The sequence below is a fragment of the Rutidosis leptorrhynchoides genome, chromosome 6, assembly GCF_046630445.1.
Source record: "Rutidosis leptorrhynchoides isolate AG116_Rl617_1_P2 chromosome 6, CSIRO_AGI_Rlap_v1, whole genome shotgun sequence".
NCBI classification, from domain to species: Eukaryota; Viridiplantae; Streptophyta; class Magnoliopsida; order Asterales; family Asteraceae; genus Rutidosis; species Rutidosis leptorrhynchoides.
In genome coordinates, this window is record NC_092338.1 from 317,642,598 (window position 1) to 317,661,402 (window position 18,805).

The 18,805-nt window shown below is 32.0% G+C and overlaps 1 protein-coding gene across 1 annotated transcript; it reads left to right on the forward strand.

Moving 5' to 3' along the window:
* Positions 1-9,729: 9,729 nt before the first annotated feature.
* LOC139854665 (uncharacterized) lies at positions 9,730-10,182 on the forward strand. The gene has a single exon (XM_071843956.1). The coding sequence runs from the start codon at positions 9,730-9,732 to the stop codon at positions 10,180-10,182; it is 453 nt and encodes a 150-aa protein (XP_071700057.1).
* Positions 10,183-18,805: the final 8,623 nt, after the last annotated feature.

The window sequence follows — 18,805 nt, forward strand, 5'->3', positions numbered from 1 at the left end:
ATAAACGAAGGATACCGGTGCCGATATGCACTTTTGCACGGGCACGTCGTATCGTTGTTACCGGTGGCATGGCTTTCCTTGCTCATGTTTTTGATACTCATGATGAGCTACCACCTATTCGTGAAATTCCGGTGGTAAGTGAGTTTGAAGATGTTTTTCTGGATGAGTTACCGGGTGTTCCGGCGGAAAGACAAGTCGAATTTCGCATTGAGTTGGTTCCGGGAGCTACTCCCATTGCTAAAACTCCTTATCGTTTAGCACCGACGGAAATGAAAGAATTGTTGAATCAAATTCAAGAGTTATTTGAGAAGGATTTTATTCGACCGAGTGCTTCGCCATGGGGTGCTCCGGTCTTGTTCGTGAAGAAGAAAGATGGTAGTATGCGTATGTGCATCGACTATCAGGAGTTAAATAAAGTGACGATCAAAAATCGTTATCCGTTGCCTAGGATTGACGATTTATTCGACCAACTTCAAGGCGCTACGTACTTCTCTAAAATTGACCTAGGGTCCGTCTATCATCAAATGCGGGTCCGTGAGGAAGATATCGAGAAAACGGCCTTTCGTACTCGTTATGGGCATTTTGAATTTGTAGTTATGCCTTTTGGTCTTACGAATGCACCGGCGGCATTCATGGATCTTATGAACCGAGTGTGCCAACCTATGTTGGACAAGTCGTTAATTGTGTTCATTGACGATATTCTTTTATATTCTAGGAGTATGAAGGAACATGAACACCATTTGCGCGAAGTGTTGAAGACGTTGAGAAAAGAGAAGTTGTATGCTAAATTCTCGAAATGAGAATTTTGGCTAAGGGAGGTTCAATTCCTTGGCCATATTGTGAACAAGGATGGTATTCAAGTGGATCCGGGGAAGATAGAGATGGTGAAGGATTGGGGACAACCGACTACGCCTACGAAAATCTGAAGTTTTCTCAGATTGGCCGGTTATTATCGTCGGTTTATCCAAGACTTTTCCAAGATTGTTTCGCCATTAACTAATTTGACAAGGAAGAATACGAGATTCAATTGGGAGAACGAGCAAGAAATTGCTTTTCAATTGTTGAAAGAGAGATTGTGTCAAGCTCCGGTCTTGGTGTTGCCGGAAGGGGTAGATGATGTGACGGTTTATTGTGATGCTTTTTTGAATGGGCTCGAGTGTGTTCTAATGCAACCAGGTAAAGTCATCGCTTACGCCTCTCGCCAATTAAAGGAACATGAAAAGAGATACCCGACTCATGATCTCGAATTAGCAGCGGTGGTCCATGCTTTAAAAATTTGGCGCCATTACTTGTATGGTGTCAAGTGTACGATTTATTCGAATCACAAGAGTTTGAAACATCTTTTTGATCAATGGGATTTGAATTATCATCAACGGAGATGGATGGATGTGGTGAAGGATTATGATTGTGAGATACTTTATCATCCGGACAAAGCGAATGTGGTCGCGGATGCGTTAAGCCGAAAGAGTCACCACCCGGCGTTACGATTGGGATTGTTACGTATGATTATTACTAACGATTTTCTTGAAAAACTTGGTGTGATTCAAATAGAGGCTTACATTCACAACAAACATGCGGAACGAATTGTGGGGCAATCGGAATTCATTACGATGGGTTCGCGTGGTTTATTGTCTTTTCAAGAAAGAGTGTGGGTGCCTAAGATGGGTGATTTCCGAAAGGTGCTTCTTGATGAGGCGCACAAGTCTAAGTATTCCATATATCCGGGTGCGACGAAGATGTACCATGATTTGAAGAAAGATTATTGGTGGCCGGGCATGAAACGCGACGTTGTTAAGTATGTTGAGCAATGCGTCACGTGTTTGCAAGTTAAAGCCGAACACCAAAAGCCGTATGGTAAGTTGCAACCGCTAGAAATTCCGATGTGGAAGTGGGAGCATATTACCATGGATTTTATTACCAAGTTGCCGAAAACGGCAAGAACACAATTTGACACTTTTTGGGTGATTGTCGATAGATTGACGAAGAGTGCGTTGTTTCTTCCTATTAAAGAAGCAATTTCGTTGGAGGCACTAGCGAAGATGTTCATTAAAGAGGTGATATCGAGACATGGCGTTCCCGCGTCTATTGTTTCGGATCAGGACACGCGTTTTACTTCTCAATTTTGGAAGAAGTTTCATGAAGACATGGGTACGAGGGTGAATATGAGTACGGCGTATCATCCTCAAACGGATGGTCAAACCGAACGTACGAATCAAACATTGGAGGATATGTTACGTGCGTGTATTATTGATTTTGGCGGTAGTTGGGACGAACATTTGCCATTGGTGGAATTCTCGTACAATAATAGTTTTCTATCTAGTATTGGAATGCCACCATATGAGATGTTATACGGTAGGAGGTGTCGAACCCCGATTTATTGGGGTGAAGTGGGACAAAGGGAAGTCGGGAGCACCGACTTGGTATTGGAGACAAATAGCAAAATCGTTATGATTCGGGCTAGTTTAAAGGCGGCGCAAGATAGACAAAAGTCTTATGTCGATAAACGTAGGCGACCGATCAAATTTGAAGAAGGCGATATGGTGATGCTTAAGGTTTCACCATGGAAGGGTATCATTCGGTTTCGAAAACGGGGAAGTTAGCTCCTCGGTTTATTGGACCGTTTAAGATTTTAGCTCGTGTTGGCGAAGTTGCGTACCATTTGGAATTACCCGAAGAGCTTGCGGGGATCCATAATACATTCCATGTTTCCCATCTCCGTGTCTTGCGGATGATTCTTCATGGGTGCCGTTAGACGAGATTGAATTAAACAACAAATTAGAGTATGTTGAGAAGCCGATTGCTATACTCGATGAAAAGGTAAAGAGGTTGAGAAATAAAGAGGTGAGAACTTTTAAAGTTCAATGGAGTCATAGTAAAGGTTCTGAGTTTACATGGGAACTCGAAGAATTTGTATTGGTGTATCTTCCGGCTTGTCATGCGGCTTGGATCGCGAGGACGCGCTACGATTCAAGTGAGGGAGAGTTGTAACACACCGTTTATCTAAACATGACACTCGGGGCATCATTTGAAGTCCAAGAATGATTATTTAATAGTTTGGATGTAATGCTTTGACCACGTTTGACTTTGGGATGTTTTAAAAGTGAAATTGGAGTACATCAGGTAATCTATCGAGTTTGAGTGCAGTTTGTCGCGTTCTGGTGTGTCGCGTTCCGTGACAAACATGCTTGAAATGAGACAAGTTCTGATGGTGATTTCTGACCACTTTGTCGCGTTTGAGTGCTGATTATCGCGTCCTGGTGTCGCGAAACGCGACGAAGTGTCGCGAAACGCGACAAATGTCGCTGAAATGACTTTTTAGCCATTTTAAATGGCATCTTTTGGGGGTATAATAGTCCCTTTACTTGTGGCCGATTTTGGGGAGTTTAAAGCTGATTCAACCTTACCCAATCCTCATTTATCACATCTTCACCTTCACCAATTAAATCCTAGAGAGAGAGTTAAGGTTTAGTGAGAGAGAGCTCACTTGAAGAAGAAGAAGACCAAATCCCACCAAGTCCGAGTTTTAAAGTTGTTCCCTACATCTCTAGCTACGTTGTGATTGTATTGGTAAGTCTTAACTCTATGTTTTGAGTTTCATTTAGTTTAAGCTAGGGTTTGGTTCATATGGAACTTGTGTGACCCATTTCAGGGTTAAATGGGTGGATTTTGGGTTGGATTGTTAAAGGAAACCCTAAATAGCTATTATCTAGGGTTTGGTCTTGTGATTTGAGGTTGTAAGTGCTAAATGATGTTGTTATTCACTAATGCACTTTTAAAATGATGAAAGAGTTGTTATTGTGTAAGTTTGACTTGATTTGTGAGTCAAAGAGTCAAAAGAGCACTAGTTGACCTAATCGGGCGAAATGGTTATGAAATACACCAAGTTTATGTTAGTTGATGCTATTAAACCCTAATCACTAGCTTTTAGTGATTTATGATGAGGCATGGCCATTAATGGGCGGTTTTGGTGTAGTTGAGTCTTTTAATGCAAACGGGTCATTAAATGTTCAAGGGTTGTGGTTGGCATTTAATTCAACTAGTTTGTATGTTAATAAATGCATAATGTAATAGGTACATTACATTGAAGGTTTGCAAGCTCGGTTAGCTTCCACAAGAGTCTTGAGGTGAGTGGAATGATTATACATGTGTGTATATAATGTATCTATTTGTAGGGCGGGGGATGGGGCCGGGTATACATGTCTATACCACCAAGAGTTAGTGATATATTTTGTTTTACACTAATGATGGATATTTCGTTGTCCAAATTGCCCAAGAGTTAGTGATATATTTCGTTGTACACTAACGATTTATTGAACGGATATTTCGTTGTCCGTGTCGCCTTGGGGTTAGTGATATATTTCGTTGTACACTAACGGTCGTTATGAACACCGATGGGAAATTCGAAGTACCATTCCCTTGTGTGTTGGTTAACTTTAATTACGCGTTGTCTTGTAGTATATTATATCATTCGGGTTATATATATGCGATGGTTTGTGCTAGTTTGTGACCTTGAAGGGTTTAGAGTTATACTTGTGATGGTATGCTATGTATATTGTTAGCGTGTATGAGGTATTTGTGTAAGTGCTTGCAAGTACGTGTATTATATATGTATATGTATAATTATTGCATTCACTAAGCGTTAGCTTACCCTCTCGTTGTTTATCTTTTTAGATGCAGGCGCAGTTAAGGACAAGGGGGTTATCGGACATTAGGTGTTCCGTGATGATGCTTTGTTGGAGTTTTAATGTGGGCCCAACATTTTGGGTAGTTTAGTCCCAAACCATGCTTGAAGTGTTGTTTGGATTGTAAACTATCATTTTGTAATGGGTCAAACTTGTACAAAACTTTATTCGTGGCCACGTGCCTTTTGTAAACAACTAAATGTTGTGTGTTTTAAATGGAACTCGTGTAATGGGTTACATATCTATTTGGCGTGTAATTGTGTTGTATAAAAAAAAAATTTATCGTATGGATTGCGGGTTGGGTTGTTACAAGTGGTATCAGAGCATGGTCTAAGGGATTTAGGTGACTTGAGATATGCGCCTAGACTTAGACTTTTGTGTTAAGGAATTATATGCGGGACTTGTAGGATTACGGGTCAGTACGAGGTTTGATTAGTTCTTTGATGTATAAGTGGACAACTATGCTATGTTATGATGTTACTAACCGTGTGTTATTGTTTTGAACATCGAGCAAGATGGTTGTGATACGTTTGAGCATGGCACGGCATGTGAGCGTAATAGTGAGTCGCGACCACTATTATGGAGCTCCGAAATATAAGGGAAAATATAAAGCCCAACAACAACACAGTAATTACAAACCGTGTATATCAATGCGTATAGCAACATAAAGACACGGGAGAATTAAAAACACTATAACCCCAAGGTAATAGTAAAAGTAAACAGATTCCTCTGGTGGTAAATGAAAAAGAAGAATGACAGATGCGATAGTCAGAAAAATATCAAGGATAAGAACTGGATTGAGCATTCTCACAATCTTTGAAAGTATGAATTATGGAAAAAAGTATAGGAGTGGTGAAAATAATGGAACGGGATAGATTAATTTATAGCGAAATATCAGGCAGAGGAATCAAGGCAGATTACCATACTTAATCAAAGAGGATCCTAATTTCCTTAATTGCCGAAGAATCAAATCATATATAGATTTCTAAGATTATCCTTAAATCCCTGGAATCCCGAAAATCAGTCTTGACTACGTCAGAGGTTAAGACAAATATTTATTTCTTCATTCCACTCTTTTGCGATAGCTTCTCTCATACTCTTCACGTAATTGAATTATTTTATTCATATTACTCTATGGTAATAAAATTCTATTTATCAACTCATATTCGTCATGAAAACATTCTTATTGTTAGCCATGACGATCTCGATCAAATTTCGGGATGAAATTTCTTTAACGGGTGTACTGTCATGACCCGGAAAATTTCGACTAATTTTGAACCAAACTCACGATATGATTTCATAATTCTGACATGATAAGTAAAGTCCGTTATGTTGCGTCTCAAAATTTTTGAACTATTTTTGTACATTCAATTGACCTTCGACCATTCCCGACGATTCATGAACAACTATTTGTAAACACATACATATATATTTTAATTGGTATATATATATATATATATATATATATATATATATATATATATATATATATATATATATATATTAATTTGGAAAACAATTTGAAATAATATATGATTTAATCGTTAGAAATAAATATGTAAAATAATATGCGATATAATGAAAACTATTATTATTATATATATATATATATATATATATATATATATATATATATATATATATATATATATATATATATATATATATGTATATAAATATTTCTTGTAAATATATAAAATTATATTATATCTAATTGTTTAAAAATATATGATATATTTATTTTAGTAGTTAAACTTGATACTTAATAATGATTATATATAGAAAGAGAATATATTAAAAATAAGTGATTTCAAGCCTATTTAGTAAACGTCAGTAACACTCGATTGACGTTTCGTTAGTTTTAATATAGATATAATACCTATTCATGAAGGATTAAAATAAAAGTTGGACTGTAATTTGATTACGAAGATTTTAGGTTTGATAAAAATAAATTTACCTTTTTAGCATTAAATTTTAGTACTCTGTACATATTATTTGGTACAGAAAATAAATAATTAACAAACCATTTTGATCAGATTTTAAGCAGTAAATGACTGAAATAATTAAAGGAACTTAATTTAAAATTTTTTGATTTTTAGGAACACTTTTATACGTTAACTATTTAGCAATGGACACGATTTAACATTCTGTGAAAAACTGTCGGTAACTAAACTCCAATTCAATGGCTGCTTTACTATTAGTGTTACTATTCGACACGTTCATTTCCTGTGTTCCTTCATTTCCACTAACTATATATTATAATTATTATTAATTATTAATTATTAATTATATCATTATATATAGATATATATCATATATATACACATACAGGTGATACATATAAGTCACCACCTAGCTCGGTCACCTAGCTCAATCATACACCACCTTCAACAATCACCACTGCCGCCATCACCAATGATCAACCACCATTCGCCACCACAACCGGCCACCCTAGCAACCATCATCTCGCCACCGCCATCTTCTACCATTTGATCATCACCATGGAATACCTCCAACAAAAACCACCTTCGACTTTTATTTCGGGTTCATGATTATGAACAAACCCATCACCACTGGCCTTCACTCCCATCTACAACCACAACTGCCACCATTCCACCACCATGATCATCCTACACCCATCACCTTCTTCCTCATTAAATCACCAACACCTGCCATTTTTTGTCGGTTTCTGATCAAGCTGAGAAACCAAGCCAATACCACACACTCAAAATTTTTCTGTTTTAATCACCATCGAACACCACTTCTTCAGGCATCTATTTTCGTGCTGTTACTCGCTGTTTATTCTGTTCTGTCTGAACAGCCACCAAAACATCACCGCACCACCACCACAGCTCAACCATTTAACCATACGATTGCTATCTACTGCAGCTGCTATCTTGCTTTTGTTTTCTGTTACAAGCGGCGACTGAGATGATGATAACGATGTTAAAATGATGATGAGGATTACGGTAATGATGGTGATGATGCATAGATGATTCCATAACGATGACGATTTGAAGAAGAAGATGATGAAATAGTATGATGATACTGTTATTTCCTGCTACTGCTATGGTGTCACCTCTGTTGGTGTTTTAAAAAGAAGAAGAATACATTAAGGTAACAGAGCCATGGTCTTGAGTGTTTTCGGGTGAGCGGGAGGTTGTGGGTTCGAGCCTGGACAGGGGCGTTTATTTTTCTTAAGGCTTATACATTAAGGTAGCCTTTCTAATATAATAATAATAATAATAATAATAATAATAATAATAATAATAATAATAATAATAATAATAAAAAAAATAATAATAATAATAATAATAATAATTATTATTATTAATGACATAAATATTATTATTAATATTAACATTATTATTAATATGATTATTATTTTTGTTATTATTAAACTTATTAGCATTATTAGCATTAGTAATAAAAGTGTTATTTTTATTTTTGTCAGTATTATTATTGATATTATCATTACTAAAAGTATCATTATATTTGAAATCTGTCATTTTTATTAAAATTAGTATTATCATTATTATTATTAATATTACTAGGTATCATTATTAGAATTATCATTTAAACATTAACATTATTAATATGATTACTAAAATTATTATTAAAACTATTATTATTATTAAAATTACAATTATTATTAAAAATATTATTTTTATGAAAACTATCATTTTTATCGTATCGTTATTATCTTTTTATTTAAAATTATTATTATTACTACCATTATTGTTATTAGTATTATACGTAATTATTATTATTATTATTATCCTTATTCTAGTATTATTATTATTATAACTATTATTTTGCAAACAAAAGAAATTTATATAAAAATGTATTTATTACATAAGTATACTAATATTACTTAATATTATGTTTTAACTAATATAATATTATTTATATTAATATAACGCTAATTAAATTATATATCAAATAAGTATTATAACATATTATAAATATTAATAAAATTATATATAAGAATATTAATATTAGTACATAACAAAATATATAAAATTGTTCGATCACGATTATATGTTTTAATATATACACTTGATATAGGTTTGTGAATCCGAGGCCAACCCTGCATTGTTCAGTATCGTCGTATGCATATTTTTACTACAAAATATCGTATCGTGAGTTCATTTGATCCCTTTTTATTAAATGCTTTTGCAATATATATTTTTGGGACTGAGAATACATGAAATGCTTTTATAAATGTTGACGAGATAGACACAAGCAAAACATTCCTCGAATGAATTATTATACAGACAGAAGTTCTGTAAGTTATTTTATCGAATATTTTCCCCTGATTATTATAGCTTGGTAACCTAAGAATTAGGGAAATGGACCCTAATTGACGCGAATCCTAAAGGTAGCTACCGGGTTTAACACCCCCACTCAGAATGTTCACTAGACAGAAGAGCTAGTTGGCGTGGTGTTTAGTACTTCGAGGTTTATATATTTATTACAGACTGAAAGTTCTGTTTATTTTGGGGATATTCATGATGCGCATTAAATGTTAAGGTCGGTTATCAAGAAAATGTTATATATAGAAGGAATGATTTTATACACAGGTTATGTGTATGTTATTTTGTACACGAGATATGTGTACGGTTATTAAAAATTGCGAGGCAACCTACGGGGGAGAAAAGGATACGAACCTACTCTACCAAGCAGTATGAAAAATGATTTCGTACTAGAGATAGGTGTACTGTATTTAAACCTTGTGGTCTATCAAAATCACTGAATTTTATTGTTTACGATAAACCTATGAACTCACCAACCTTTTGGTTGACACTTTTAAAACATGTTTATTCTCAGGTCTGAAAGAAATCTTCCACTGTGCATTTCTCATTTTAAAGATATTACATAGAGTCGTTCATGACATATAGATGTCAGTACCTCACAATGGGACCAGCTGTTGAAGACTTCGTCCAGGTGGATTAGGACGGGTCACTACAAGGGTGCGGATCAAGGCTGCTGGAAATGGTGTTGGTCAAGGCTGCCGTATGGCAGAACTGCTTCTGAATTTCTGTCGATGTCAGAATTGCTTCAAGGTGCTGCGGTGGTCGAGAACAAACCAGATTCGTGGTGTTGGAAGTTGGATGGAAACAGGGTATTTTCGGTTAAAAAGCTTGTGGAGCTATTTGATGGCGTTTTGCTTGCTTCAAGTATTGATAATGTGGAAACTCTTAGAAATCGTCTCATTCCAAAAAAGATTGAGGTGTTCATTTGGCGGGCTAGAAGAGGTAGGATTCCGGTAAGAATTGAATTGGACAAACGTGGGATCGATCTACATAGTATCCGATGCCCTATGTGTGATGAGGACTTGGAATCAGTTGAGCATATCTTGTTCTCTTGTAGTTTCGCAAAAGATATTTCGGGTAAAGTTCTCAATTGGTGGGGTTATTCGTCGGCTAACTTTATTTTTAGTGACATCTTCGATGGTACTTTCGGTTCTTTTGCTTCGAATGATAAGAAAGGAATTTAGCAAGCTCTTTGTTGGTGTGTTTGTTATTCTCTATGGAAATCTTGAAATTCAAAGGTGTTTAACAACAAGGTGGTTACAGCTCCGGTGCTCTTTAGCGAAATTCAAGTGGCTTCCTTTGAGTGTATCTCGCGAAGGCTTAAAAAATACAAATTAGATTGAAATATATGGTTTAATTATCCTTTATCGGGTTAGTTTGTATGTTGCGATCTTAGCAACCTTCGTGCTTTCGTGTATGTATTTTTAGTTGCTTCGTGCGACTTGTATGTTTCTTTCGGTGATTAATATATTTTACTTGCTTTACAAAAAAAAAAATCTAATGAACATTTCGTACAAACTAACAAACACTTGAATTAATAATCAGTGTCCAAATAAAGTACAATGACAAGCCAAAATTGCAACTAAGACCCATATGGATCACCTTAAACCGCCACATATACGTACAATCCATAACCTCTAGCTACCGAAAAAGTCTAGTTACTACCGAGGACCCACAAAGATCCAGTTCGATGGCCAAAACAACCTCATAACCAACTAGGGGGAAATAGGTTAAAATCTTACTGCATTGCACCACGACGGCCAGGGAAATAAAATCACGACCTAAGGAAATGCGAGAAAGCGGGAAATAGATAAAAGCAATAGAATTGAGAATCATAGAGGCGAGAGATGAACCAATGGACCATAGCCGAACCAACACCATACCTCCGATAGCCCCTGCGATAATTCTAAAGCGAACCGACAGTTCATAAAACGGATCTAGTGGCCTACCCTGTCACCGTCAGATACAACCAAGAAAGTGGCAGACGACTGCCATGGTTGAAGGCCGACTACCAGACTACATTAACCGACCTGAAAAAAATAACGATGTACCAAGAACGTATTTCTAAACCCTTTCGCAATAGGCTTGTCCCAACTCAAAAAGGAGCAATTTTGTCATATTACAATAAATATCCTTCAACCACCACCTTCTTTTCAGAACATACAATCCCTGAATCTTTCACTTAAAAATGAAATCTTCTGGACTTCTCTACTCAACTTGCAATCCGAATAGGAAGGTGACAAAAGTCTTCCGCACCCTGCACTTCATCCTACACGTTCTACAACCTTTGTAGTGTCACGGCCCGAAAATTTCGGTCAAATTTAAACTCTGATAACTCCGGCAAGATAAGAAAATTGATGTGTTGCATTAAAATATTTTTCATACATTTAATTAACCATTGGACTTTACCCTACGATTCACGAACAACCTATAATTTAAAACTCGAACCCGTCATGATTTATATATGATTTTACTTTCTTAAACGAAGACGTTTTATGATATAATAATTTCTATTATTATAACCTCTTAATAAAATGATTTTGAATATAATTAGTTCTAGAAAACTAAATTTTATAATATTTATATACGAAATGATAAAAATTTACTATTGAATGATGCAATTTCAAATTAAAATTTTTACGTATATAATTGTTTTATTTTTATGATGTAATTTTTTTTAATTTATAAGAAAAACGCAATTAAATCAAAGATGTACAAGCTGTAAAGCACAACGTACAACAATGTAACTTAAATAGTTGAATCGAAATTAATTCATTTACTATTCATATGACTAGTAAATAAAACAAAATTAATTAATTTACTATTCAAATGAAAGCGACATGATAGAAATTATTAATTATAAGTTACATAACATACCCTAAAGTATTTGAGAAATACGACTTTTTAAAATTTTAAAATTCTGATTCGAATTATTATTATATTATTACTTTATTATAATTATTATATTATTATATTATATATCTTTGTCTAGTCAAAAACTAGAAAAACACATATTACGCGTACAAACTTTATATTACGAATTTTTTTACAACTAGTTTTATAAAGCTTAAGACCGAAATAGATATATATTTATTCAAATATAAAAGTGAAATTTTTACTCATACTTTTACCCATCAATTATTAGCAACAGAGTACGAAATACCGGTCCGTGAAAAACTGTCGGTAGAATGAGACAAAAGGGCGGGTAACATTAAGCACGTTTGATTCTCCATAAACTTTTATATATATTTTAATATTATTATATTTATTAAATTATATATATATATATATATATATATATATATATATATATATATATATATATATATATATATATATATATATATATATATCATTCAATTTCAGTTTCTGCTAGATACAAAACACACACACATTTTACATTCATATATATTACTCCCAGCGTATTATTATTGTTATTATTTATATTTATATTATTAATATTATAAATATTATTAATATTAAGATTAATTAATCTTATTATTAAGAAGTATTATTACTAGTATTATTATTAGTATTACACATAAAGTACTACGACGAGGTTATGTTCAAGTAATTTCAAAACGGGTTTTCAAATGGGTTAAAGCTAAGGAAATTATGGGTATTGTTCGGGGGTATTGTTCGTGAATTCGAGGCCAACCCTGCATTGTTCAGTACCGTCGTATGCATATTTTTACTACATAATATCGTATCGTGAGTTTCATTTACTTCCTTTTTAATTGCTTTTGCAATATATATTTTTGGGCTGAGAATACATGCGCTGCTTTTATAAATGTTTTACAAAATAGACACAAGTACTTAAAAACATTCTACGACTGAATTATTATACTGGATATCCCTATTATTTTTGCTTGGTAACCTAAGAATTAGTGAACTGGCCACTAATTGATGCGAATCATAAAGGTAGATCTACGGGCACTAACACCCCCCATTCTGGAAAATGGAATGCTTTAGAACTTCGAATTATTAGTATACAGAGTGCGGCATGTATGTTGGGGGATATTACTTTGACGTCTTGTTAATGTCGGTTACCAGGTGTTTATTCGTATGAATGATTTTTGCGGGCGGAATTCCTGCAGGTTAATTATAAAAATGAAATCTTGTGGTCTATTAAAATTATTATAATGAATGTTTATGATAAGCTAATGAACCCACCAACATTTTAGTTGACACTTTTAAGCATGTTTATTCTCAGGTATTAAAGAAATCTTCCGCTGTGCATTTGCTCATTTTAGAGATATTACTTGGAGTCGTTCATGGCATATTTCAAAAGACGTTGCATTCAAGTCGTTTGAGTTCAAAAAGGCTGTCATTAAGTCAATAACAGATTAGTCATTCATATTATGAGATTTATATATCATTTGTATCAAAAGGTTACATTTTGAAATGAGTTTGTCTTTTAAAAGAATGCAATGTTTGTAAAACATATCATATAGAGGTCAGTACCTCATAATGGGACCAGATGTTGAAGACTTCGTCCCGGTGGATTAGGACGGGCCTTTATAGTTGGTATCAGAACGTTGGTCTTAGCGAACCAGGTCTTGCATTAGTGTGTCTAACTGATAGTTGTTAAGATGCATTAGTAAGTTTGAACTTCGACCGTGTCTGCATGTCAAACGTTTTGCTTATCATGTCTTGTCAAAAATTACCTGCCTATCATTTTTAAGTCTAGACACCTCTTACTGCATTTATTGCATAGATAGTGTATAGATGAATTCATATCTTAGCATATCTGTTACTGTAACCTTTGTCTGACAGCTTCTGAAAGTTTATCCGTAATCTACGGGATCTTCTGTACTATATATAGGTATTCTATATAATTAGAATATCATCCGATACCCAAAAATTATTTTATATCGAAAATCCTTTATCTAACCGTGTAAGATGAGTTCTACAACCAGTTCAAGTTCCTTAGATTCCGACATCTATTCCGATATGGATTTCCATTCGAGCTCCGAAAGCAGTGTAACCGGAATGGATCAACCAATCAGCTATCATCAATTCTGGATGAATTGGGGAATGGGTTCGTAGTCGACTTAATCAATGGAGATGAGAAGAAGGCGATCCTTTCCACTAACCAAATTTCCCTCTTGGCGAAGAACCTGAAGCACTTACCGACGAACCTGTCCTAAACACCATTTTCACCCTCATTTCCAGAATAGCTCGCAATGATTACGTAATATCTAATATTCTAAATCTTATTCATCCCATTGTTCAAACCACCAACCATCTCGAAATAATAGAAGAAGTCAACGAGCTTCGCGCTCGAGTAGTGGCTTTGGAGAATATGGTGCAAAACTTACAAGCACCAGCAGCATCACCGGCACCAACAGTACCACCAGCATCATTAGCTGTACCATCAACATCACACGCCTCAACATCACAATCTATACCTCGAGCATAACCTTCATTCTACCTATCATTCTACATCATTTATCTTCATTCTACATGATGATTATGTAATCTCTAATGTTTTAGAGATTATGTATTCTAGTTCTAACGGTAAATCAAATGAGTTTAATATTATATTAACTCATTAAATCCATGATTACATCTAAAGAAAATATATATATATACATATATATATATATATATATATATATATATATATATATATATATATATATATATATATATATATATATATATATATATATATATATGCATAACGATTGTAATTAAAAGTTCTCTTGTACAAACTATTAATGATGAAAATATTTTAACGGGTAGGTAATACCCTAGAAATATTTAGATCTCACATTAACATGTTATACTGTACATTCTTCAAATCCAATTCAACAGTCATTTACTATCCTACTTACAACCACAGATATACGTATTCGTTCATCCGCGAATAACCATTTTCATTCCAATTCAATTTCATATACGAATTTTTACCGATCAGAATCCAAGTCAAGTTTTAACTGGTGGCATAATGAAGAAAATATTGGATAAAATAAAATTTATTAGAAACAAACTAATTATGTATGTAAAATTTTGTTAAGAATCCACGCTAACAATATCCTAGCTAACCGTTCCTATATCCGTTATGACTATTTCCTTATAATATACTAGTCTTGGTTAAACCTGAGACAATATAATATATAATCTTTGTTAGTTAAGACAATAGATATACAATACGTTGGATAAATCGTAAGGCACATGTACACAATATGTCTAGATTAATTCTAAGACAATAGTTGTACAATGGGTCATGATTGAGTCTTAGGCAATACGTATGAAAATACGTCTTGATTAATTTGATTATATATTTAGACTATTGGACTACTAACATTGGATAATTAAAAAGTATTAAAATATTGATTATAACATATTAGATTAAACATTTCTTCAAAGTTGCCACTTGATTCCATCTTAAACATCATTTGTATCTTGACAATTACAATCTTCATTCAACCCCTTCATGTAAGAACGAATACAATAACATGTGATTATATTGCGAGGTATTTGACCTCTATATGATACATTTTACAAACATTGCATTCGTTTTAAAAAGACAAACTTTCATTTCATCGAAAGTTGACAGACATGCATACCCTTTCATAATATATCCAACCTATAAATGACTTAATAGTAATCTTGTTGAACTCAATGACTCGAATGCAACGTCTTTTGAAATATGTCATGAATGACTCCGAGTAATATCTCTAAATGAGCAAATGCACAGCGGAAGATTTCTTTCAAACCTGAGAATAAACATGCTTTCAAGTGTCAACCAAAAGGTTGGTGAGTTCTTTAGTTTATCATAAACATTCATTTCCATCATTTTAATATACCACAAGATTTCATATATTTAATTGTACACATAACCCGAGTACAAAATAATACGCGTAACCCGCGAATTAAAAATCGTTCATATGGTGAACGCTTGATAACCGACTTAACTTTAATGCATAGAATATCCCCAAACAGAACCTCTCGTCTGTATAATAATAATAATCTCGAAGTACTAAAGCATACGTACCCCAGATGGGACTTGTCGAGGTCTATAGATCTATCTTTAGGATTCGCGTCAATTAGGGGCCATACCCGTTTCCTAATTATTCGGTTACCAAGCTAAAAAGGGGTGATATTCAATATTCATAATCCAGCCATAGCATGTAGTTTTTGATCACTTGTGTCTATTTCGTAAAACATTAATAAAATCAACGCATATATTCTCAGTCCCAAAAATATATATAAAAAGGGAGTAATGAAATTCACTATACTGTATTTCGTAGTAGAAATACATATGATGGCATTGAACAAGTGTAAGGTTGACCTCAGATTCACGAACCTATATCATTTGTATACTCATTAATATATATAATTTTAATTGATTAAATATATATATTATTATTATTAGTGTTATAAATTTTATATTTATTAATTTATAAGTTTCATTATTTATTTATATATTTTCATTTTTATACATAATAATATTAATATAGTTAAGTTAAATATATTTGTATATGGGGATCACTTGTTTGAAATTAATAATTATGATAATACTAATATTAGTAATAATATTGATACTATATAAAAGTGATAATAATAATGTTGATAATGATATTAATAATGATAATAATACTAAGTTGTATTAAAATAATTATGATAATATTAATTATAATAATTCCTTTAAAACATATTTTAGTTAAGATATTTAATCATTTTCATAATAATATTTATATCCAAAAATTCTATATTTTTAATCTTAACCATATTATTAAACCTGTATATTCATAGTTATAATAATCATAACCTTCATGTTTAATTTATACTCTAATGACTATAGTTTATTTTAATATTAATTTGTATTCATAATCATAATCTACATGTATTCATATAATTATTATCAATTTCCTAATCTTTAACATAACTCCTTTTATTATAAATTAACATGTTTAATATTCTTGGAATCATAATACTATTACAAGCAAAAAATAATATAATAATAATACTATAAATAATAATATTAGTAATGATAATACTAAATGATAATACTAATTTAGTTAATAACAATAACTAACATAATAATGATAATGATATAATTTGTATTAATGTTAATAATAATAATTTACTTTTTTAATAATAACCATAATTAATAATAATAATAATAATAATAATAATAATAATAATAATCATAATTTCAATATTAGTAATAATAATAATACTAATACTAATAATAATAATGATAATTAATTTCATAATAATATAAATGAATAAAATTTATATTCACGTAAAAATAACAATAATAATAATAATAATAATAATAATAATAATAATAATAATAAAGATTTTTGGTTTTGAAAACTACCTCCAAAAAGCTTTAAAAAAAAATTGTTGCCACCAGTCGGGCTCCAACCCAAGACCTCCTGGATACCCGCTAACACCCATAACCATTGATCCGTCTGTTCTTTTCTGAATTATTCCCATTCCATAAATATATAAACCGTATCTATTTTGTTCTATATTCATCTTCTCCTCCTCCAATTACTAATCGACCAGAGGATTAATGTGAGCCGTAATAACGAGTTGTAAATTGATTTAGGACTAAAAATAGATACAAATACAATTATTTAGTGTTTAATTGAATTGAAAAAAAAATAAAAAAGAAAACAGCGGCTGCTGTGTTCACGAACATAAACAAAAAAAATTCAATTATCGATTTTTATCACGTTATAGATAATACTTATAACATGAAACCTGTTTTAAATCATGTTTAGAAACTTCTTGGATCGTTAATTTTAACAAAAACATCAAAACGATCACCAATTTCTCGATGAACAATTTCGCTGACTTTTAAAATTTAAACTTTGACCTCAAAATTAAACCTTGATTTCGCGAATTAAGATTTGAAAACTTGCAGATAGTTTGAATACAAGATTCCTAACATATCTACATTATCACATTTTGTAGTTGATTTCGAAATTGAACTTTTAAAAAAATAAAACACGAACAGAGGTGTAGAACTGGATTTTTCAATATTTTCTGCTTTTAATTCGAATTGTTTTGAGAAGATAGTGTCATATATAGGTAGTAAACAAATAATTGGAGCAGTAAAGATAATTTGTTCATATTGAGCTGATTTGGACGCATAACAATCTACAGACAGGATAAATTAAATCAGAGAAAAAAATGAATAAATCTAAATAAAAAAGATTATGACAATCAATTGATTTTGGATTGTTCCTTGTGATTGATTCTGATTTGTACGATTTTTATAAATCAAAAACAATATGAAAGTAACATGAAACAGATTCTGAATCTAAAAAAAAATGTACGTATGATCTTATCCCATTATTATTAATAATTAATAATTAATAATTAATAATTATAATTATATTAATAATAACCTAAATAAAAATAATACTAATAATAATAATAATAATAATAATGATAATAATAATAATAATAATATTAAAAAAATTATAAATATAATATTATTCATAATAATAATTTGTATTATTTATAATAATAATGATAATTATAATATAAAATAAAGATTTCTAATGATAATGATAATAATAACTAAAATAATAATACTAATCGTAGTAATAACTAAAATTATAATTTTTACTAATAATTATAATAATAATGATAATAATAATATTAGTAATTATAACACCTTACATGTATTAACTTTCATATCTATATAATATATATTAAAAATAATAATTTAACAAGTAGTGATATTAATATTAATGTTAATAATAATTATGAAAGTAATAATAACATTAGTATAACAATTATATTTTAAACTTGTAATTAATTTGATGTAATATTTAA